Source organism: Xylocopa sonorina, chromosome 9, assembly GCF_050948175.1.
Source record: "Xylocopa sonorina isolate GNS202 chromosome 9, iyXylSono1_principal, whole genome shotgun sequence".
Lineage (NCBI taxonomy): Eukaryota > Metazoa > Arthropoda > Insecta > Hymenoptera > Apidae > Xylocopa > Xylocopa sonorina.
Genome location: NC_135201.1, coordinates 12629707 through 12654429, shown reverse-complemented (window position 1 = coordinate 12654429; position 24723 = coordinate 12629707). Strand labels below are relative to the sequence as shown.

Below are 24723 nucleotides of genomic sequence, written 5' to 3'. Positions count from 1 at the left end.
ACCACCACCACCATCACCGTCGGATCTTTACCAGGTTAGCTGCTTATTCACCGCGTGTGACTCGAGGAACGAACAACCACCGCCGTCGCCACCCTTTCGCACCCACCCCCCATCGCGACATCCTCTCGGTTCGAAAAATCTGGTCGTTTCTCCGCGAGAATCGAACACGATAGAGGAAGGAGATCCACCGAACGGAAGCTTGCCGAATAATCGTGGATCGTTTCCGTGGGCGGTCGCGTGTGCGCGCGCGCGCGCGCGCGTACAATCCGCCCCCTGTCACGGGGATGGATATTCGTCTTCGGCTCGCTCGGATGGCGTGCATCGAGTTGGCCCCTACCAGGGGCTAAATTATGCATAGCGCGCCGTAATTCCTCTGTACGTACGCGTGCAAGCCTACACCTGCCCGGGGTACGTCCGACGTTTATTAATTACGCCCGAAGAGAATCGCCGCGGCGCGGTAGAGAAGCGGCCAACCACCACCGGAATTATTTCCACCTCCCCCCCCAGTTTCTTTTCCTCCGTTCCTCGCGTTCGTCGGGCCGCGGACGCGCGATTAGATTGCCCCCCTCGGATAAAATAGCCCGCCGTTAATAAGTAATTAATTATCCGTTGATTATCGGCCGATCGACGTCCAATAGTTATCGATTGAGTCGTCAGTGGGAACCCGTTCTCTTCGATTTTCCTTTCCGCCGGCCGGCCAGATGCGGGCCGCATCCACGCGGACCAGATGGTTATCTCTTGTTAATCATTAAAACCGGGCGAAAGTGACAGGGAGGATCCGCGCCGCGAAACGGGGGGACGCGTCGCTTAGAAGACCGGACCCGGAGTCGGCGAACGAGAGAAGAAGGATGAGAAAGGGATTCGCGTGTGCGTGCGTGCGTGCGTGCGTGCGTGCGCGCGTGAACGCGCGCGAGCGTTCTCGTCCTGGTAAAAGAAATATATCGGGTCGGGTGATCTAGCGCCGGCGCGGAAGATAATTATTCACGTTTAGATAACGAACGGCCGGCGATGATATCGAGCGGAGGCGTCCATTAGCGGGGCTAAGCGTCGGCCCGAGCAAAGGTATATCTATTTATCATCAGATAACGGCCCGGGAATTATCTCGAAAACTCGCCTCGAACGGCTCGATATCGCTCGCGTGTCGCCGTAACACGCGCTCTCTCTCTCTCTCTCTCTCTCTCTCTCTCTCGTATCCATCGCCGAGGAGGCGTCCTTCGCGAGATTCGACCTATTAAAAGAGCCGAGTATCGGCGGCTGCTCGCGAAATGAAATATTCCCCGGGACAGACCGCCGCCTCTCCTCACCTCGCCGGTAATGTACGTTCTCTCACGGAAACCCGCGGTCACTTCCGGCGTGGCTAACCGATTATATGTATATTCGCCGTGCAGAAGGACGAAGTCGGAGAGAATCGGCCGTTTAAACACGAGCCGCGGTAAGCTTCCACGAGGCTTGTCCAGTGGCCGGGATCACGCTAACCCCTCGTTAAGTCATAACTTACCCCTACCATCGCTGCCCTCCCTTCCGCTCCCGGTCTATCCATCGTACGTAGGTCTCCTTATTTAAAACCGCTGCCGCGAGCTCTCTCTCTCTCTCTCTCTCTCTCTCTCTCTCCGTCTCCCTTGGCTAATTAAATATTAATTAAACACGGTCGAATCGCGAGCCACCGCGAGGCGCCTCTTCTCCGATCGGCTGTTGCACGGGGACGAGGGTGAATCTCATTTTTTTTTCCCTTCTTTTTTCCTCTCGACCGATTCCCAAACGGCGTCGCTTCTCCTCTCTTGCGAACGAACGTCGCGAACGAACGAACGAACGAACGCCGACGGCGCGGCGAGCAAACGACTGTGACCGGCGGCCCCGCGTTCACGGGTTATTAAACTCCTTGCGAGTTTGAATACGCAAGATCCGCTTTTCCCTTTTTTCCCTGCCCCCTTGCTCGCCCCGGAGGCACCGCTCGGGCCCGTTCGACGCGCGAAACAAACCAGCCGCCAATTATATCCCGGCCGATGTGTTTCGTCTACCGTGTCCCAACCATCGCTCGGTTACATCCGTTTATCTTGATACCCGCGCGCGGTACCCCTTGTTCCGCCCGTTCCCCCTGCTTCGATTACGCTTCGATTCGAGCCCAGTTCCTCGAGACGATTACCAGACCACACCACCGCCCCCCTCGCGGTGTAACAACGAGCTTCCGTGCCCCGCGGGCCATCGAATAATCGAATCCAATCGAATCGAGTCGAGTCGAATCGAATCGGTTCGTTTCGTCGGATCGCGCGAGAATTCGTGGCAATGGGAGGATCTCCGTGTGGCGAAGGTTGATCCGTCCCTCCGGTTCCGTTTCCGACCGCGAGGCGAGCAACAAGAGGAGAAGAAAGGGCGAAGGTGGCGGCGGGTGTCGGGCCCGGGATTTTAACAAGAATTTCGCTCGGAGCTCGCAAAGAGACGAGAGAGGGGTGGCCGAGGGGATAGGGACCGGCCGAGAGGAGAGAACGGAGGGACCTCTCTCACTCCCACGCGGGCTTAACCCATCATTATCGACAATTTATCAATAGCCAATAATATTATATTAAAGCGGAGGGGCCCGCGTTCACCAGCGGCGTGGAAATCGAAATCCGCACCGCCGCCCACCCCCTTTTTACCGCGGCTCCCATACGCCACGCCAATGGCCGCCCGTATTTATGTTGCCTCCGATCATAATGTTTATGTTGCCGCGGCGAGCCTTTCTGCTCTCTTCTCTCCTCTCTCTCTCTCCTCTCCCCTCTCCTACGACGTGATGCCACGTGAGAATTCCCCGCGAAATATTCCGCTATCCAATAGAATAGATAAGAGGAAGAGGCAGAAGTGGAAAAATGAGCCGGTTAACTCTCGTAGGCACGCTCCGACAGTATCCCAGCCTCGGTTACGATATTTACCGGCGCCTTAAACAGCTCGTAAAGAGGCCCGCTTTGCATATTAGCGACGCGCTCTGTTTGCCCAGACGAGATTCTTTTAATCTCGATAATTCTTCCCGCCCCTCCGAGAGAGAGAGAGAGAGTTTGTCGCGCAGGAAATTTGCCGAAAAATTGAAAAGATAGAATCTACGGATGGAATAGCCGCGGCGGTTGTTGTTGTCCGCGGGTGCCCTTAATTTACAAGACCGATCGCGATCGCGCGCCGATAGCCGGTCTTCTTGTCTTGGGATATAATTTAGCGGTAGTCCGCTTCCATGGACCATCTCTCTCTCTCTCTCTCTCTCTCCCTCTCTTGTACTCCAATCAACCACTTAGCTCGACGATGTATTTACGAGGTGTTTTGTAATTTTCTCTAATTCGACGCGACTCACCCCCCTTGGCTCGCGATCGCGCCGAGCAGCACGCGCCTTCTCGTTCTCCTTTGGTAAACGGTGCGTTATGGTTCTTTACGGTAACCGCGATTTGTCTTGTCCGGGGCGAACGCGATACGATCTGCCTACGATAGATCTTCGTTCGATGATCGCTCCTACCTCGCCAGCGATAAACATCGAGATTCCGTTGGATAGATTCCCCGGCTGATGGATGACGGTTTTGTCGTGGGTTTTCGAAATTTGACGAGAGAGCCACCTCCGCTGCGCTGCCGGGCCCGGCGATTTTCAAGGCCGCGTAGAATCCGTTCCCGAGCGGAATCGTAAATCTTAGAGTGGAGAAGGAGGGAGATCCGAGGCGGCAGGGAATTCTGCTCGGTGGACAATTCCACCGGGGCTCGTACTTAGCCCGGCCGACAAAAACACTGGTTCCCGATCGTCGATATATCCGGATACATCGAGGGGTCCCGGAGAAGGGAGGACTGGTAGACCGCGTGTCTGAAAGGATGCTAACTAGATGCTCGACCCCGAAAAAGGCTGCTCGATCTGCCCTGGCCTCTTCTTCTTCTTCTTCTTCTTCTTCTTCTCCTCCTCCTCCTACTCCTCTGACTTCTTCTACTTCTTCTTCTTCTTCTTCTTCTTCTTCTTCTTCTTCTTCCCCTCTTGCCCATCTTATTCTTACCCTAGGTTCTTTTTATTCCTCTCTCCCTCTTCTGCCGTTGGTTCCACGTCCCCCTGCTGCTCTTCCTGTTCCTCTTTCACGGCGGCTGACCGGGCCCCTGCACCAGAGATTAAAAAGTTAATGGGGGGGCGTGCTGTGGGGGCGTGCTACGTGTACGTGGTGCCGGGATTTATGTCTGCACCACCGAGATATCGTTCCGCTCGAACGCCAATAGGCACTGACTCGTTCTAAATCTCTACCCCTCCGCGTCTCTGTGTACTCGACTGTTTCGCAAAACGAGCCTTTCCTCCTCCTCCTCCTCCTCCTCCCCCTTTTTATCCTGAACCGCTGCCGCCGTCGCCGCCACCGCCGCCGCCACCACTTTCCTTTCGGACGATCGCGGCGTATCGGAAAACCGTGACACGAACACCGATCCGTGGGCCGTGGTTTCCGGGGTTTCCAGCGCGTCACGATTCCTCGCCGTTCCTCAGCCCCCGATGCACGAAACACGATCGAGACGCGATCCAGCTGACCGCGAGCAGCGGGAAGATCGTCGTCCCTCTCGCGGGCCACGATTTCAGGTAAAACCCTCCATTCCATTTTTTCCCCTTTTAATTGCCGATAATTTATATACAGGGAAATATTAGATTCGTGCGAAACCGTATTAAACCAGCCCCGTCGAAGGCGAATCGAACGGGGAGGGTGGGCGCAGCCGTCTCGGAGGCCTGTAATTATTGGCAAACACGAGCACCGCGGCCCATAAGATTAATTTTTACGCGAGATTGATGCCGCGAGATCGAAGGGTATCGACTGACGGCTGCCAGGGGCAGGGCTCTCTCCCTCTCTCCTCTCGGGGGGTCCTATTCTTCTTACCCTCGTCGACGAGATCGATAACCGCCTCTTCTAACGAGATTCCATCCCTCCTGCCCCTCCCCCCTTTCCTTACGACGACCCCGTGCGTCGCGACGAGATTACGCGAAACGCGAGTCCACCCTCTCGCGATCGTCGAACGAGGAAATTTCTCCGAATCGCCGCTGTCGATCGCCGCTTTAATTACGCGAGACCCGTGAGAGTTTCGGACGTCGGCGTTCCCCGTCCGTGGCTGCTCGAGGGCGCGAACGAGGTAAAGCAACGAAGGCCGTTCGCTTTCGTTCGTCTCGAACCGGCGGAAAATCGGCGAGGTCCCAGGCGCGTCCGTGAATCACGCGTCCGTTCACCGTCGTAACTCTCTCCATAGATTTATAGTAGCCGCGAAACGAGGAGGAAAAGGAGCCGGCGTTGCGATCCTCCTGGCAGCCTCCTCTCTACCCCGTGGTACCTCGAGGTTTCGGACTATCCTCGAACGGAGAGAAAGAGAGAGAGAGAAAACGCGGCTTTCTTCCGCGGCCGTCACCGCGGCGTAAAAGAGCGCACCGGCTATAAATATCGGCTTATTTACGGGCCCCGCGAGCCCCTCGGCTAACGCGTCGAGGATAAATTCAGCGAAATGCCCGATTTAATTAACACCTTATTTATCGAGGCTCTTTTCCGAGCGTGGAACGCGGGCCACGAAAAAGGGGTGGCTTCGAACGCGGTCCCCGCTCCGCGCACACCCTATCCGCGATCGTGCTCGCGCCCCCTTCGAACCTGAACCACGCGTATTATTTACGAGCCCGACGGCTCGCGGGCCAGAGAATTAGAAGCTCGTTAAACGATCGTCGGGCAGCAGAGAGGCTCGAGCCGCGTAGCCGCGGCGCAAAGTAACCAGTTCGATCCATAACCCGGCCCCCGTCCACTCGGCTCTTCTTTTTACGCGCCCGTTCAGGTGCCACTTTTCTCGAAGATTCAGCTGCTGCCGATGTCTTCTTCTCTCCTCCCGAGGGTGCGGGGATCCAACGGCCACTACCGGGTGGTAAAGTACACCGGGACGAACCAGCCTCGGTTTTACACACCTGCTTTACAAAACCCGAAACCGTCAGCCTCTCCACCTCCTCCTCCTCCTCCTCCTCATCCTTCTCCTTCTTCGCTCCTCTACTTTATCGAGGGGACGTTTCGATCGTTCTCGTGCCCTCTCGCGGAAATCGGAAGCTCGTTCGCGGAACGATTTCCCGGCTAGAACGAAACGTGACGCGGTCTCGTTCGATACCAGTCTGGACGATTCGACGGCGAGAAGCGGTCCGGATCGGTTCGAGAGATGGAGACGGCGAGACGGTTGCTCGGAACTCGGCTTGGATCGTGGCCGTCCACAAAACCGAGCGGATTACACCTGCGCAGCTGCCTCTGCCGGGCAGGTGAATCCTCGAACTCAGCTGAACGCCGTAGGTTCCGCGCGCGCAAACCTGCCCACGGGCACGGGCGCCGTTGACACGTGTAAAGAAAAATACAGCCGAGCGAGGAAAAGTGTCTTCTGGGACACGAGCAGGTGATATCAATTGTACGAATTATTCTTGATTGACTCGAGCGAGACGGGGAGAGAGAGAGAGAGAGAGAGAGAGGAAGAAGAACGCGGCGGCTTTCTTTCTGGGACGGGACCCTCGCGTTTTTCGTAGCGCTACCCGCGTGGTTGCTTTTTCTGTCGACAGACCGAAAGAGCGAGCGCGTCGAGGAGGAAGTTTTCGAGAGCGGTTCGCAAGCGGTTCGCAAGCGGTTCGCAAGCCCTCGGAGGCGCCGATAGTTTATTATTCGAGCGACTACGAAACCGAGGCGGAGAGGGCCTTCTATACACTAAATTTCACCGCAGCTGTGGCCCAATTTTTTTCGCGGCCGCGTTCCCGATCGCTCTGGCAAATAAAACCGAGCCTGTATCGATCCTGCCTCCGCTCCGGCCCCGGCCAATCTTTGTAATTATAGAGCAGCCGCGCGCGTCCCATTAGCTCGGTGGGAGAGGAACGCCGGGACCGCGCACTGACCAGCTCAACGTCGTCCCCCGAACGAGAATTTAATCGACCCACCCCGCTCTTTCGAACCTCTTTCGAACAGCTCTTTCGAAGCTTTTTCGAAAAAAGGCTTCTCCTCCCTCTCTCTCTCTCTGGTCGGCGATCGGTGTCGACGATTCCACTTGCGTCCGCGAACAGGGACAGCGGCAGCGGTTACGAGGGCCTGTAATTCATTGGTTCCGCTGCAGGTGTTTTCTCTCGGTCCGACGCGAGTCCGGCTGTAAAGGAACTATTAAATCGCGATTTTATGCCCGATCACCGACTCGCGCGCGGTCCCTAACGTCTCCAATTAACTACCGGTCGATTACCACCGTTCCTATCCTCTAACCCTGTATCGAAAACCCCTTGCGCGTACACCGGACGAGCTCGCGAATGCGCGGTCGCGTGCTCGACTCCGGGCCACGCGTCGCTCCAGCAGGTGCTCGTCTTCTACCTGTGGATCGACCTTAATATTCGCCGCCACCGCCCCTCGATCCACGGATCCCGCGAGAACACTTTTTGCGTACACGGATCAACAGGTTAATCGGTCAGCCACTGCTGGCGTCATCCCTTAACCGCGAACCGGCGACTGGAACTTGCTCGAGTTCGAGTAATCGGTAATTGCGAAACGGAATTTCCAAGCGTCCGCGTGTAGTACGCGTCGCGAGAAGATTTACTCGGTCGTTAATTAGTCCGCGGATAGAAAAGAGTTTTCCGGCGAGAGAGAAAGAGAGAGAGAGAGTAGAGAAGAGGGACGTTCACCTGCCGGTCATCGGGGATACCGAGCTCGCGTTTATTTCCTAATCAGTCGAAAGCAGTTCGCACCTGCTTCATTTCGCTCATCTCTGCGTGTCTTCGTCCCTCTCGATTAAAACCGGCGATCGTTAAACCTCAATTAACGAGCGCCTCGGCCCCAAAAACGGCTCGGGGGCCCCTTTCACGGTTAATCGATTTATCGATGCTCGCGTGATCAGCCGCGATGATACATAATTAATCGTTACCGGTGAAACCGCGCCGGGGACGACGACGACGACGACGACGACGACGATGATGATGCGTGGTTTATTTACACCGGCGATCGGCGTGTATCGTTACTCTCTCGTGCTAATCGCGTCGCGTCGCGTCGCGTCGCGTTCTCGCAGCTGTCGCGATCCGCGCGAAAATGAAAATCCGCCCGGTCGAATTCGCAGGTGTTCCGCTGCCGGCGTAGAACGCTGCTCGGCCCGCTACTTGCCACGCAGCCGTATAAATCTCCGATCGCCGCGATACCTATCTCGCGGCGATCGCGCCGAGGGGACACGGGGACTCCCCTTTCGGGAGGCTCGCGGTATTTCGCTAACCCCCGCGCGAGCGCGCTTCCGCGTGCCTGCGCCTTTTTCAGCCGCGATCGTCCCGCGGAAATTAAGCCCCGCGGCACGCGACGGAGCGCAGCCTCCGAATTCGGACGCGATCGGACGATCGTTCGAATTTAACCCTCGATCGTGGTCGAATCGAATTCCCGCGCAGATACGCAGAGAGAGAGAGAGAGAGAGAGAGAGAGAGGAAAGGAGCGGAATATTATTTAACCGTTAAAGTCAGTCCTCGTTAGGCCGTGGCCGATAGAGGCGTGGGTCGCGTCGTCGTATATTAGTTCGGAAACGCCTCCTACGGGATCGAGAGGGGCGATGGCACGCGAGATTAATAGCCAACGGGGTACTACCCTTGGGAAAAACCTTGCGCGGTTCGTCTCGGTGGTTCGTCTCCTCTGGGTTGGCTCGCGAAAACCTCGACGCGAGGATCGATCGACGAGTTACGATATGTTTGCTCTGGACGAAACGATACTGTTAAGAGTCCGATCAGATTTTCCTTGGATAAGATCGGGCGCAGCGCCGCCGCCACCGCCACCGCCACCGCCGCCGCTGGCAGAGTAATTGCACGATACTTTATATATTACGCTAAGTAATTGCCGCGTCTGTATGCGCGTTTATGTAAGGCCGCGGAGCTGAACAATGAGGCCTTGATTACGATCGTCTCTGAATCCCATTATCCGATCCTAGCCGCGTCTCCTACGCGGGGTAATTAACGCTGAGCTCGCTCGCTCGGTCTGTGAAAAAAATCGCAAAGAGGAGGGAGGGAGGGAGGGAGGGGTGCACGCGGAAATCGAGGCGCCGCCGCGATACTCGCGACCGAACCGATGGGCGAATTTACGTTGCGCAACTCGCGGCTGGCTCGCGGACTGCGGTACGACGCTGTTGCCGTGAAATAATCGCGCCTACTTTTTTCGATTAATTGGAAGAAAAGAACCGGTACGCGACTCATTGTGTTCTTCTCGGTACCCGTCGAGCGGATCGTTATCCGCCGCGCTCGCGTTTGCGTTATTATTTAACGCCGCGCAATTATACGCGGCGATAATTGGCCCCGGGCTTCGCGGTTGAATCGCGGATGAGTCTCGTTCGATCTTTTAACCGGGAAAAATGGTAAGCGCTGGTGAGCGCGCGCGCGCGCGCGTCTTCGTCTCCGTCGACGGCGAACCGAGCAGTAAATCGTGGTACCCCCCGCATACCGGTCGCGTGGACGGGACGCGACGGCAGTCCAGTTCCTGGACGCGTCGTCCCGGACAAATGCCCGGATACCAACGGTGGAAGCAATGCGTCTCTCGGAGGCGTCCTCCTCCCAGCAGTTTCGCGCCTACCGCTCTAGGTCGCCTCGATATTCTTCGAGATACCACCACCCCACCTATACCGTCGCTGCACCGTCGAGGAAACGAGGGCATCGATCCCCCGTACGCCGCGGCGCGAACGAGCTTCCTTCTCAGCCTCGGGAGGACACGGCCGAAAAGGTAACCGCCTCGCGTCAAGCGCCGCGGGACTGTCCTGTAAAAGGCGAAATAACCGCGAGGGCTCCGTGTGTGGCGGCGGTTAGCAGCCCATCCATTTTTCTGACTGCTTGTTGTTTCGCGCCAGGGGTCCTCCCTCTCCGATCGAGAACCGCGCCGCTCTCGCTCGTTCGAATTTTAAATACCGTTCGAGACACACACACACGTACACCGTCGTAGATCGTAGAGCGGCACTCCGCTCTCGGGTATCATGGTTAGGAACGGAACCCGGGGCACAATGGAAATTCCAAGCGTGAAACGTGGATGTTACGGACGTCGGGAGCTGGTGTCTGTATAAAGCACCACCGGTGTCACGGGGTCCCCACCCCCTATATACATGCCCCTGCATAGGTACGCGAGCGCCAGTCACGCCGTTCTCATCAATCTTGTTCGATTATTCCGTGATGCCCCGAAAGAGGAGCGCCGCGAACGAGGAAACAAAAGGAACGCGATTTGATTTCTATTAGGCGACTCATTGTTCGCTCCCTCCGGGGGATCCGCAGGCCCGTTGGAAAATATTTCGTGAAACTCGCCCCGAGGGCGTCGACGGCGCGGCGTCGCTCGTCGCGGATAATTTACGCCCCGGCTTTATGGGAGGCTAACCAGCGGGTAGAGACCTCGGACAACACCTACGTAGCCGCGCGTGCCCTCCTTCTTCTTCTTCTTCTTCCCTTCTTCCTCCCTTTGCTCTCCTTCCTTTTCTCCCTTTTTCACGCACGATCGTTCCTCCGCGGTGAAGACTTTATAAACGTTCTCTCTTCTCTCCCTCTGCCTTCGAGCGAAAGTTCTCTTTCGTCGCAGCGATCGCGCGACAATAGGCAGATCAAGGGCTCGAACGGATTCCCGGGTTGTTCGCGTAACAGGATGAAATTACAGGTGGCGGTGATCAAACCAGCGGAGAGCAAACAGGGAAATCTCGTTTGCGTTTCGTATCCTCGATGAATGAAGATTACCAATTAGCCCCGGTGTTTACGCGTTTCTCTCCTCTCTCTCTCTCTCTATCACTCTCGATTCGAAGAGGCCTCCTCCTTCGAGGGCCAAGCCGGAACGCAGCGACCGTGAAGAAAAGCTATTACAATCGTCGAACGATTAGCTCGATCGTTTTTTTTTTTTCTGTTCCTCTTATACGGCTGGCCCCGGTCGAGGGCCCGGGGCATTCGCTGGCTTTATGAGCCAACAATGACTGGTCGCCGCTTGTTCCCTATCCGCCGCGTCGATGATTAACACGCGCGGCAACCTCGTTCGATCCGACGAATACGATCGAGCCGGGTAACTAACGGGAGGGCGCCGATAATTGCCGTTATTAAGAGTTTCGCGGGGCCAATGGGCAATGGGACGCGTCGAGTCGATGCGAACGTCAAACCCGGAGCACGTAGATCGGATCGGTGTTAACGTTCGGTCGGTATTCATTCCAGAGGCTCGATCGAGGAGCTGACCTTGGCGAACCTCCTCCCGATCGCGCGCGAACCTGGCGATTTTCCATTCACGTTTCCACGGCGCCGCGCGATCGCCACGGTGACAGGCTCGATCCTCACGTTCCCGAGACGTGGCGTGTCTTTTTCCCAACGAGCGGCGCCCACGAGCCGCTTCTATGCGAACGCGTGTGCTCGCTTCCTTCCTTCCTTCCTTTCCTATCTTTCCTTTCCTCTCCTTTCCTCTCCTCTCCTCTTCTCTGCTCGTTCGATTCGTGTCGCGCGAAATTCCCTTATCTACGCGGCCGATCCGATCTTTGCCCGCCCCGAGGAATTGGATCAACGTTAAATCCCATCGAGGGAAAAAGGAGGGATTCGGCGAGGGTGAGAACCGATCAGGGGCCGCGATCTTCCGTCTCGTCTCCGCGCATCAACCTGCAATTAAATCGGCCAACTGAATTTCGACGCTCACTCCTCGCCGCTCGTTCGTAGAGATAATTGAACGATAAAGTTTGCCGGGCGCACGCGCGATCGACCTTCCACACCCTCTCTCGCCCCCCTCGCGAACGAGATCGGTGACCCAGCCGTGCTCTCGAAATCGTTCGTCCAGCCCCGGGTTCCTCGTTTTCGAACGGGATGCGTGTGTGTGCGCGCGCGCGCGCGTGCGTGTGCGTGGAATCGAGAGTCCACCACCTCGCGTACACCCCTCGATACGAACGAGACGGACGAACGAACGAACGAACGAACGAACGAACGAACGGACGGATGCTGGAGGAGGTGGGATCAGCGTCGTTATTAATGGGCACGATTACTTGGCGAAACTCGCGCCTTTGTACGCCAACCTCCACCAACAACCGAGCCAGCATTCTTCTTTTACACCTGTACGCTCGTAGAGAGAGCCCCTTGCTAACTTATGCATGGGATCCTCCCACAGAAACAATGCACCCGCCGCCGCTCTTCCTTCGTCCTCCCTTCTTCTCTCTCTCTCTCTCTCTCTCTCTCTCTCTCTCTCTCTCTCTCACTCTTCGTCGCTGCTCGGATTCGCCTCCGATTCGAAGAGAAAACTCGAGTGGACTCGCGAAGAGACGGACGTCCACCGATTCTCTCTCTCTCTCTCTCTTTCGAGCCGACTTGTAATAACAATAATCCCCCACGGTTTACGACGTCTGATCGATTTCTGCCCGTTCTCCGTGCCCGAATCGCCTTTAAATCCCTCAGTTTCACACTCGAAGTGAGACTGACCCGCGGTCCGCTCCGTGTGGATTACCCGGCGATCCGTCACTTTTGCCAATCGACGCGGAAGGGACTCGATTACCTTTGGATATGGCCCGCTATAAAATGCGGAGGACGACCGATCCCATCCTCCGCTCGGGGACGATCGGGGGGGCCGCAACGATTCCGAAGGCAGCTGCGGCGAACCGCGAAAGGCGAAACCGAGAAGTCGACTCCGAGGATCCCGAAGAAGCTACCTCGAGAGGAGAAGGGGATTACGCGAAATCCCGGCCCGTTTCCCGAGAAACGCGCATCCTCCCTCGAATAACGATTATCCGTGGCTGTTGTTCCTTTCGATTCCTCCCCGCAACGGCCATTTGCTTGGCCAGCTGCCGGGACTTAGCCGAGAACCGTATAGGAATTTAATTCGCCGTGAAACGAGTCGTCCCTGGCCTCCGCTAGGTTGACTCTACGCTCCTTTCTCCCGGTCAATTCCAGATCCAGCGCAATTTTTCGTCCAACCGCCGCCTCACCTACCGCGCTTCGTGGAATCTCGATCGCGCGACAGCTTACGAGGGTAGCCTCTTTCGCTCCCCTTTGCTTCCACGTCTTATCGCGATACCACCAACGCGATTCCGCTGGGTCCACCTGCGATCTATTCCTGGGAGATGACGTGTCGCTTCTGGTCGCGTATTTTTTTCTTTTTTTCTTTTAACTCGAGCAAATTGTCAACGTCGATTTCGTAGGAGAAGGAACGGTACGGACGAAAGGACGATGGCGGCCAGAGTAGTACGACGAAACCTTTCTGGTTTATTCAATTATTTGTAAAATACATTCTGTACAATAATTATACAATAAATATATACATATACAACTTTGTTCTTTAATAATAATAATTTCCGTATAGATTCCTGCTGCAGAAGCTGTCCTGTTTGCTGTTTCTGGTCTCGGGTAAGTATTCCTGCAACAATCGAGAGGGAACGGTTTACTTTTCACGTGGAACACGCGCGATCGATAAAGATCGGTGAGCGTTAAGCGTCGACGCTTCCCGTTAGAACTTGGGATAATTTTCATACGAGGGTGGATTCGGTTCTTTCTTTTTTTTTTTTTAATTCCGTTTCCTTCGTCGATCGACGAGTCAGAGGGAATGCGAACGATAGGAGAGAGTAAATGAATCTATGCAAAGGAGAACTCACCTAGGAAAACGTAATCGATCTCGACAGAGACAGTTAGCTTTGCCGCGTTACGAACGGCCCTAACCACCCGTTATAAACTCGGTCGGTTTACTCTTGAAAGCTCTCTGTCGAGTCCTAAATAATTCGCCTGCCTTAAACGATCCTCGCTACGCGAGATCGAAACCGAACAGCGATAGCAAAGGGAAAGAAGAAAATCGAGGATGCAAGAGATGAGGTAGTTTCGAGAGAGCCGCGAGATCTCTCCCTCTCCCCACGACGCAGCACCGTTCTCCGTCTACGTGGACGAGAAACGGTTCGCGGTCGTATGTACGTATCGTATCGTATCGTACGTACGTACGTACGTACGTCGATAGCCATCGGGCCAGTACGACGGAATTTATTCGCGAAAGCGAATACCCCGCCGACCCTTATCTCGCGGCGGTGTGGCCTTTCATTTACGCCGCGGCGTGCCCGACACCTTAATTAACTCTCGCGCGCGGCTTAATTTTAATTAACAATAGCCTGGAGAAACCCGAAAGGAACGCTACCCGCCGTGTTATGCGTGAATTGTTATCGTTAATTTATTTTAAGTTAAAACCAGGTTTTTTTTTTTTACAACGATATCTTACAATGTCGCTTTATACACATGCTCGCGCGAAACTACGATATCGCCGCCGGAAACGGCCGTCGGCTCCTCGAGATCCACGGACGGTCGTCGACGGACCTCTCCCTCTCCTCCGTGCTCCTCTTTTTCATCCCTCTCCTCTTCCTCGATCGTTGGGCGATTCTTTTCTCCGTTTCGCCTGTCCGCCATCGTCGTCGTCTTGTACATGCGCGTGTGCGTTTGTATGTGTGTGTGTGTGTGTCTGTATAAGTATGGGTGTGCGTGGATCGTGTACGAACGTGATTCTCTCTTTATACAGTCTCTCTACTACAAGCTACTCCCTAATAATACTATTTTCGTTAGAATAGACCCGCCCCCTCGTCTCTCGCTCCGTGTGTAACCCCCTCGTCTCGTTCAGTCTTGTCTTTTCCTTTCCACTTTTTCCGTCTTCCGGTTTCCTTTCTTCGCGTGCGCACTCGTGGCGCACTCGTGGCGCACCCTCGGATCCGGAGAAAGAAAGGATGATGATTCGGCTCGTGCCGAGTGCGGGCGCCGCGCGATGCGCGCGCGCGCGCGCGCGCGTTCAATTAATTAATCAATTAATTAATTAGAACGAGAGATTAACGAATAATCGGCGATACCGGCCGATCGGCGACCACGATAATAGTAATAAGAATAATAACGATAATCGTCATTCACGGCTATTAACCTTTCTCGCTCGCGATAAATCGTTTTAATTACCATCGCGCGCTCCGACTATCTAGATGCAAATCTTACGATGCGCAATTAACCGCTAATTTATGCACAATCACTTTTACTCCTCTGCTACAACACCCCCCCAATCCCCGCCCCCACCCTCGCAACCGGTGCTCCTTTTCGCCAGCCGCACGCTTCACGCGCACGCACACGCACACGCACGCGTCAACTATTATTTATATTATTTATTTATACGCATATATGTATGTATCTTTGTACATATATATATACATATAAAGATTTTTCGATTTATTTATATATTTATAATTTGTTTTATATATATATATACTATTATATATTACAATGATATAACGATACGCAATCTCGAAGATACAAAATTTACACCGTCCGTTTCACGATTTTTCAACGAAAACCGCTCCACCATCTCCAGCGTCTCGTCACCGTCTCGGTACTCTCGTTTCGAACGGATCGTTTCACGTGTCTTTTATTATTTCGTCTCGCGTTTTTGTTCACTCGACGACGACGACGACGACGACGACGACGACGACGATCGATTCGATCTGGATCACCGGAAGTTTACTACGCGCGCGCGCGCGCGCGCGTACGCACACAGATACACACACGCACACACGCATACACGCACACCCACGTGACCGGTACGACACGCGACGCGCGATGCACGAACGAGTTGGACGCCGATTTTTCGCAACGCGGGGAAATTATTACCAACCGAGAAACTGGAAGCGTTCGAAGCGGGATAAACGCGACAGCTCGAATCGCTCGAACGATCCGTATAAAATATGTTTCCGATTCTCTCCGGTCTCGTCCCGCATCGAACGCGATCAACTAACTATCTCTTTTTCTTCCGTCTCTTCGCCGTCCTCTTCTTCCCTCCTCCTCCTCCTCCTCTTCCTTCACCGCCTCATCCTCCTCCTCTTGTTCCGATTAAAGCTAAGAGCCGGCGAAGAAAAATCGGCGCCCAATGGGTTCTTCTCCTCGCGCGCTCGATAATAAAAGATTCTGTGTTTAAATTGCACGATGCGTCTCTCGGATACACGCTTAATTAGTCTAGTCGACTGGCCCCCGAAGACCGATCCCGATTCCCGAGGGTTTCATACCCTTTCGAACGAAAGGAGAGAGAAAAAATGAAGAAGAAGGAAAAACAAAAACAGGAAAAAAGAAAGTGGAACGCGCGTTCGCGCAAGCTCAGCCGCCCCGAGTAAGAATCCGCGTCTCGGAGGCCTTCTCGCTTTTCTCTTCCGTGTTTTCCCTTTTTCCTTTTCCTCCGCGTTTTCCTCTGTCCCGTGAGTTACAGTTAAAACGACGTAAACACCTAATCAAAGTTTACGGTGCAGAGCGCGTCTAACTACCAATCGATACAAGATTTGCCGACGACTTTTCGTTTGTACTTGTGTGTGAAAACTCTCTTTACATATGTACAGCGACGCGAGACCGCGAAATGAAAACGGGGGTTGTTGACAGGCAAAGGTGGGCAACGAGCGAAATGGGGGTGTGTTGGGGTACGCCTCTCGAACGTCTCTCGGTGAATCGGTACGCGGAGAGAGAGAGAAAGAGAGGAGAGCTCGGGCGTCGCGCGATTACGTTAGAACGAGAGTGGTGGGCTGCGTCCTGAGCTGGTGATCACTCGCGATTCACGTGTACTCCGATCGCCAACCGGTCTGAAACCAGACAAACAGAACATCCAAATGTGTGGTTTCGTCTCGTCTCGTCCTCGCGGTCTCTCTCGGTCTCTGTTCGACGGGACGTTCACAACGCGGTGCAATATCTTTTCTGACCGATCAAGTGGATTCTTTGAAAGTGTTCTTTTCTTATTTTTTTTTTTTTTTTTTTTTTTGCTGTTCTCTCTCAAACGGGTGGAAAGAACGGAGGAAAACGGACGGGACTCACCATCGCGTTCGTCGTGGCCAGCTGGAGACCCTGAAGACTCGGCATGTGATGGGAATGGGAGTGCGAGTGCGAGTGAGGGTGGATCGGCGGCGGTGCCGGGTGCGCGAATCCTTGGTGGAGACCACCGGCCACCCCCACCCCCGTGTGGTACATGTAGTGTTGCATCGCTGGATGCATCGTGGGATGATGCTGCGACGTGCCTGTAATCACAATTATTTTCTCTCTCTCTCTCTACCTTCTCCTGTACTATCGCAAGTACACCGAGTAGTAGTAAGCGATCTCGTATAGCGAGCATCTTCCAGGTGTATCGTCGTCCGCCAGCTCGGTGGCGCTACTTACCCATGGGCGAGCCGAAGCCCGAGTGGAAGGGCTTGTTGTCGAGATCGAGGTGACCGCTGGCCTTGATCATATCGCCCATCACGCCGCCGAGGCCCAAGCACCCGCCCGCCTTCTTCTTCTTGCTCTTCGACGACAGCTTTCTGTTCCTCGTTTGAATGCCCTCCTTCTTCATCGTGAGCGGCCGGTTCACCTGCAAGAGTCGTAGCCAACAATTCGTTGAGTCGATCGGTTTCATTAACTCTACCAACGGCAGCACGACCGACCGGTACCACCGACGTCCGACGCCACGCGCGACGGCTGCCTGGCCCGCGCGTAATTCCGCAAATTCGAGCAATTACGTAATTCCGAAAACGAGAGTCGTTGACCGTCTGGAGGACCGTTCGGTTGGGTGCCGGGAGGGGGCCAAGGGCGAGAGGGAGGAGGAGGAGGAGGACGACGACGACGACCACGATGTCCACCACCTCCGGATAGCGGCCACCGTACGTTCGCGCATCCCGCAATACCGGGAACCTTTTCCTCGAGTTGGCAGTTGCGTCACGTCGCGGCAACTACAAAGCGCGCCTCCACCACCCGCCACCGCCTCCGTACGCGCATTTCCTCCTCCGCCGGCCGATGCACCACACTTGCATACCTAGTTATTTCGTACTTAAGCATTGCACGCGCGCACGCCGGGCATCCGCGCGCGCATAATTGGTCCTGCCGCCCCTTCTTTAACCCACGACTGTGTACGCGCTGCTACAACCGACAACAAGCGTGTCGCCCGCGAACCGCTCGACATTTATCCGCGGACTCTTTCGAGAAGTGGAACAAGAAGAAGAAGAAGAAGAAGAAGAAGAAGAAGAAGAAGGAGCTGCTGCAGCGCCACCCCTGCCATCGATTTGAATACAATACGAGCGCGGCTTTTAATAGGGAATCGCGAGGTGCAAACGAAACGGAGGAGGAACCGTGGAGAGTCCGAGATTCGAACGCGCGCGGATTGATGTGCTCGCACACGACGGCGGCGGCCAAGCGCCCAATCGCATACCAAAACATCGAGATCCGTTTCTCGAGCGCGCGACGACGACGACGACGACGACGACGACAACGACGGATGGTCCTTTTCTCGATCCCGTCGAACGGATCGAAAAAGAGGAGGCATTCGGCGGTGCGAGCTCGAATCCGATTTCTAGCTCGAGGCTGAAACGCGGTTCCGCGAACATCGCCGCGGAGGAATGTCTCGTAGCCGGCTGCTGGTCGCGTCGGGGGCATATCAATTGGCGGCCCTTTGCCGTTCGCGACGTCCCCCCTTTCCCTCCTGTGCCGCGATTTTACAACTTCCTCGCTGGGGACAAAGCGGCGGCCTGCCTGCCGTTCGTCGAACGCTACGACGCGCTTACGCTCCTTCTTCTTCTCCTTTCTTCTTCTTCTTCTTCTTCTTCCACTTCATCCAGTGTCCGTGATTTATCCACGCGCGCCGCCGCGCGTCGAATTAAAAAAGAGGTAGCGGAGAGGAAGTGTGAGAAAGGTTCGCCGGGGCCGGTTGAAAACGGCGAAAATTGGCGGGTCGCGGTGCGTCGTCGCGCGTCGCTCCAGGCCACACACGGCCGGTGAGATGCATCGATTATCTCTCGAGGCTAGCGAGACGAGATCGGTATCGGAAAAGACAGCCGGCCCTCTGTCTTGGCGAAGCTATTCCCGTCGACCTTTTCCGCGCGCCGCATTTCAAATTTAAATCCGTCTCCGCGCCGCGGCGGCCAGTTTTCTCGAAACCGGGTGGCTCTCTCCTCTCGCCTCGTGGTCTTTCCTCCGTTTTCTGATCGGCTCCTCGTCGGGGATTACCATATCTCGACCGGGTATTTTCGAGCACGGGCGCGCGCGATCGCCGCTGTTTCGCGTGCACGCGCGCGCCAACCGGAGCGCTATCGGTACGCTCTATCTTAACGACGCCAGATCTGTCGTTCCGCGTCCCTCTCCTTTCTCCTTGGTCTACGCCACTTGCCAGCGACCGCGTCTATCTCGAATCTCTGGACAAGCCCGGGCAACAGTCTCTCTCTCTCTCTCTCTCTCTCTCTATTGGTGGCAGGTACAAGAGAAACTGCCGGAGACGTTGCTCTCGAAATGATTGATCTCCTCCCCTTGCGCGCGTATGCGTTCGTTACGTATACGTATATATATATATAAATACGTATAGATATGTACGCGGAGAGACGGAGAGATGGACGTTTAATTTCGATTTCCTCGATCGAGAATTTTCAATAGACGAGGTCGAGAGGGAAGCGAGCCGGGGGGAACCTTGGACGAGTCCAGGGACCCTGGCTAATCCTCGCCGTCCGATTGTTCGATGGCGTGCCACCGTCCGGGGAAAAGAGATTCGGTGCCCGAGACTGTAACGTGTCGGCTTAACGTCACCGAAGACAGTCGCCTATTCCCCGCGCGGCTTACCAACACGACGCATACCACGCCATCGCGCATACCACTATCGGCCCCGCTACCACCACTGTTTTATCGCCGCCTGTGTCTCTACACGCGCTGTACACGAAACGTATCGCGAAAACGAAAAGTATCCGTCCGAGCGAGTACTCGCTCGACGGAGTAAACAGAGAGAGAGAGAGAGAGAGGGTATCCGAATTTATTCCCCCCCGTTGGTGGAGCGTGCACGGCGTCCCATGTCGCTACGCGGGGCGGAAGGGAGCCCTACGCTTAATTAATGATTACCAGGAAACGTGTCTGGGCCCGGCCTTTATGCCCGGCATTAACCAGCGCGAGGATGTTGCCGCTGGTTGCTACTGGTGCTCTCGTCCTCACCTTACGCCCCCCGCCCGCTGATCCACGATCCACCGCCAGATAAATCTCTCTCTCTCTCTCTCTCTCTCTCGCGCGCGCTCTCTTCCCTCGTGCCCGCGACGATGTCAACGTCGATAATCCGTCAACGAGCGAATTCCTTCTCCAGCGGAGAATATTTGTGGCTCGCAGTTGCGAGCTCGCAAAGACGCGCGTTCTCTGCTCCGTTTGACGCGGAGATCGAGACGCGCCGATAAACCGACGGGAAGGAGGCGGAGGAGGGAAGGGGGAAAAAAAAAAGAAAAGAGCCGAGCGTAAATTCAGGGAGGCGCGGACAGTGGGACTCGTTGTGTCATCGCGGGCCAATTAGCGCGAGCCACGAGCGAATCGTCCTTATCGCGCATCTCTCTCTCTCTCTCTCTCTCTCTCTCTCTCTCTCTCTCGCGAGCCTTATTTTTGGCCGGCAACCACCCCCCCTTTGAACGAACGAACGCGGCGCCCGGTGGAAAAGTAACGAAAAGCGATCGGAGCTGGCGCTCGGCGGAAAAGGCGGCGAGGGTCGACGGCCACCCGTAGCGGATCGTTGGCCCCGCGTGAAATACCGTCGAGAGAGATCCTGAGAAAAACTCGACGCAGGATGTCCGCTTTTTCCCTCCTCCCCTTTGTCTTGGTCGACGCTTCCTGTGTCACACGCCGTTGAGCACGCTCCACCCCCGCCGGCGACACCGTTCGCACGTCCGCCGTCCGAGCGAGCACCCTAATTGTTGGCACAACAGAGGGTTGCGTGGCGCCCGGTATCGCCGCCGGCCGGAAACAATCGAGAGGGGGCGGCCGCCTCGATTCAGCGAATTTTTCCGCGAAAACTCGACGAAACGCGGAATGAAAGAAACGTTTCCGATGGACCGTAGGAGGGAAATGGAGAGTGAGAGATAGAGAGAGAGAGAGATAGAACGGACCGCTGCGGCCCGGAGAAGAAAGAGGATCGAGGAATTAGGTTCCACGGGGACACGACAATGGAGACCTCGAGAGGCTCCCTCTCGCGACAATAGCAATCCGATATTACGTTACACACGGGCCGGTTCACGATCGGTGGCTTCGACGGTGGCCAAAGAACGACCTTTTGCCTCCGCTATTTATCCAAGGACCGCTTTCGTTCCTCGGATCTCGTATCCGCCGTTTAATACCCCGAGATCGACCCCCTTTGTCCGTCTCCCTCTCCCCGCCTCTCTGTCGGTTGTCGAAAACATTGTATCGAGTACCACGGATCTTTCGTGTCTCTCCTACTTCCTCTCTCCGTGCCGTGCTCCGCTCGCGATATTGTTCGTTGGATATCGTTTCGAACGGAAGTCCGTATAGCATGGTAGCGGAGCAAGCGAGGCAAACGGCGTTGGTGGTGGTGGTGGTGGTGGATCGAGGCGCTTCGGAATACCGATCGGCAGGGACGGTTCATTAGTCAGCGCGGAGAGAGGATCCAGCCGAGGGAAATATCGATACGGTTGGGAATGGTGCATGATCGATGATTACTTACGTTGTGCAGCTTGTAGTAGAGGCCGCACGCGTTGCAGACTGGCTCCCCGGCCTGGTTCCTCCGCCAGAGCGTGGTGGTCGCGGTCTTGCAGTTGGCGCAGCTGGTGCCCGCCCGCCTCGCCGCACTCTGCAGCGACAGTTTTGGAAAAGAAAACACACAGAGATATCACACCTGTTACGACGCGAATCGAGTTATACGCGAAGACGGATCGAAGACGGTTTTCGGAATCAAAAAGCCACGAACCGAGCCGCTGCCGCCGCCGCCGCCGCCGCTTAATCCCCGTGGCTCTCTTACCTGGCGAGAGGAGCCTCGGGGTCCATCGGGTCTCGACTCGTCAAAGGAGCCCCTTACACCTGTTCCCGGCATTCGACGAACACTCTCGCCAAACAGTTGCCGTATTCGAGTGGATACTCGCGCCCCGAGTTCCTCCGCGTTCCTGCTCGTCCACGGCCACTTAACCCCCGAGACGAAGAGGAGGGATGGAAAAAATAGAAGAGAAACAGCCCATCCGGGGGCATTGTCGGCGCAGCCAGAAGGGAGTGGAGGCTAATGGAAAACCGATTGAAAGCTGTTTGAGCGAAAACGCGGCATCGAAATTGCGCCCCCTTTGTGTCGCACGTCACAATGCGTCTCCCGAACGCGTGTCCACGAATATAAAGTGTCTCTCCCGTCCCTTTGTCGGGGGGGTTGTACCAGCAACCGGCGACAACCGTCGTTTCCTTTTTTTTTCTCTCTTCTTTTCCACGGAATAACGCGGCCTCGACGGGCGAATTCGATCGATCGTTTCGCTCGCGCGTTCCTAATTTCCAGCCTGGTCATCAAAGATTTCGCCGGGGGCGTCCGTCAAGGGGGATGACGAGAGCGCGAAGCAATCACGTACGCGGAGGACGACTGTTTACCGAGCGGTTGCGGCGAGCGCTACGACGAGGAGAAAGAAGACGAAGAAGAAGAAGAAGAGAGGGAGAGAGAGAGAGAGAGAAGGGGGTGGCTCGTCACCGCGGTACGTAATCATGGCTTATCTGGCGGATCTTATCGGGGTTGGCGCGTAGGAAAAGGGGTCTGCAGGGTGCTCCGGGCCCCGAGTAAACCCCTCCGTGTTGGAATCAATACGCGAGGAGAGGCCAAGCTCGTCAATACACGGAGGCCCGTTATCTGCTCTAGATCTTTCGCACCCTCGCCGTCGTCCAGGCTTTCACCTTGCCCACCAACGGAAAATCGTGCCCACCAATAACGGCTAATGGTTATTAAACCAAAGGGGCGGGTCGAGCGTGATTTCTCGCGAAGCGGTTCGATTTTGGCGAACGACGCGAGAAAGGGGACCGAGAAAGCGGCGTAAGAGGAGCCGCGCGGTCGCGAACTGAAAAAGGGGCGGCAAGAAGGCTGACAGGAGGAAATAAAAGCAGGATTCGAACCGGCGCGTCGCGGAGGAGAGGAGCGAGCGAGCGAGCGGGTTTGCGCTCTCGCGGACAGACGCACCGGGAACGGGTGGGGTAAAATAAAATCCATGCGAAACGGTCGGGAAGCAACGGGCCGGAGAACGGTAGAGGGAGAAACTGACGTGGGCCAGAGAGGAGCAAAACGAGATAATAAGGGAACAAGACCGGCAGAAAAATCGAATTGAAATAAAAGGAGGAGCGTCGAAGGGACGAGGAGGACGGTGTAGCAGCGGCAGGGGCAACCGAACGGGCTAAAACGAACGAGAGAAGAGAAACGTAGATGGCCACGAACTTCAGAAATGTCATATCCGTCAGTGTCCACGGTTGCGTGCCTTCTTCCCCCGAGAGAGCAACCGGTTCCCGGGTTCCATCCACGTTCCCTCCCTCCGTCCGTCCATCCATCCATCCCTCCCGACACTGTGCTTCTACGCCACCTCGTCGACCACCAGCGACAATTACGCCCGATTACCGCGATTCCAAAATATTGTATCGAGGCCGCCCCTCCGCGGGGGTGTCCTCGTTCCGAGAGGAAAGGACCGTCGTCCGCGAGGAGGGTTCGCGAGTGAAAAAGCGCGAAGCGGAAGAAGAAGAAGAGGAGGAAGAGGAGGAAGAGGAGGAAGAGGAGCAGGAGGAGGAGGAGGAGGAAGATAGAGCGGCGTGATCCGTAGAAAACCGGATCGTACGTGACTCGGGACGATTTTTCAAAGTTAATTGCCAACGGGTTATCGATCGCTCGTGACAGACGGCGCGCGGGAGTAATTATTACCGTTGGTTCGGTGCTCGAATATCCCGCGCGCGAGCGTATCCCATCGCGGCCGCTCTGGTCGTCCTCGTCGTAGTCGTCCCTCTCGTTCGGTTCGCTTTCCAGCCTCGATTTCTCGGAACCGCTTGCATAATAGCCGGTCATCGGAATCGGAGCCACCACCGCTACACGCCGCCACCCGTGTCACTTTCGATCGATACAACCGCCACGCCACCGTATCGCCATCGCCTCCTTCGCTCCTCGTAAACTCGCGCTTCGATAAATCTTCGTAGCGATCCTAGGCGGAGGATTCCGCGAAAACGGCTGCGACTCCGGTTCGACGATTAATTATCGTTCGCGTATCGTACGGATGGTGTTTTGGTCGCGTTATCCGCGGGGGTTACGGATACTCTCTGGCTAAAACCAGCGCTCTCTCTCTCTCTCTCTCTCTCTCTCTCGCGAGGGATATACTAGTTCTCTCCGTGTTCCATTTATTCCCCCCGGGGCAGCACCGGTTATACGAGCAATTTGTATCCCGATGAGAACAATGTTTGTATCGAGGTTGTATCGGCGGCGGCGGCGCGCTCCCTCCGCTTCTAGTCACGATTTAGTCAAGGATACACGGAGATCGTTATCGGGACTCGCGCTCGTAAAACGATCGTTTACTCGTACTCGTACGAACCGGCCGGAAAACTCTCCATCTCCGGCCGGTCTGCCGGTAATCCTCCGATTTACAGCAATTCTCTTTCGAAAACAATGGGAGGGGCGCGCGGAGGTTCGACGCGGGCGCAGTTCCCTCGAGCGATCCCTCTCTCTCTCTCTCTCTCTCTCTCTCTCTCTCTCTCTCTCGCTCTCTCGCCAGCACCGCCGGCCGGGACCCTGATTTTATTTTAATTGCGTTTCCGATCCTACGTACTAGGTGCATACGTGCGCCGATTGCCATCGCCTCGCCTCGCCTCGCCTCGCCTCGCCTCGCCGCGCCGCAACGCGGCGGTGATATACGCGATAATTTATGCCTCGTGATTTCAGCCAGGAAACTATGCCGGCTATGCGATCTACACCTCGAGACTGTCTCGGGAACCCATTAATCGCGCGCGCTCGCGCGCGCACTCGCCCCCTTCCAATTTTCCCGCGTAGACGCGGCGAGACGGCGAGGTACCGAAATTTC

General features: G+C 55.7%; 1 protein-coding gene across 5 annotated transcripts in view; it reads right to left on the bottom strand.

Annotated features, from left to right (window-relative positions):
• Window positions 1-13142: 13142 nt before the first annotated feature.
• Window positions 13143-24723, bottom strand: part of LOC143427070 (uncharacterized) — a 35424-nt gene continuing 23843 nt past the window's right edge. Inside the window, exons 4-7 of one of the 5 annotated variants that reach the window (XM_076900922.1) lie at window positions 21378-21515; window positions 17090-17279; window positions 16751-16950; window positions 13143-13307 (exon numbers count right to left, since the gene is read on the bottom strand). In XM_076900922.1, coding sequence (XP_076757037.1) covers window positions 13230-13307; window positions 16751-16950; window positions 17090-17279; window positions 21378-21515 — 606 coding nt within the window. In that variant the 3' untranslated portion in view covers window positions 13143-13229. Of the gene's footprint in view, window positions 13308-16365; window positions 16522-16750; window positions 16951-17089; window positions 17280-21377; window positions 21516-24723 lie in introns of those variants that run through there. The other 4 variants (XM_076900923.1, XM_076900924.1, XM_076900925.1 and 1 more) reach the window with 4 other exon arrangements.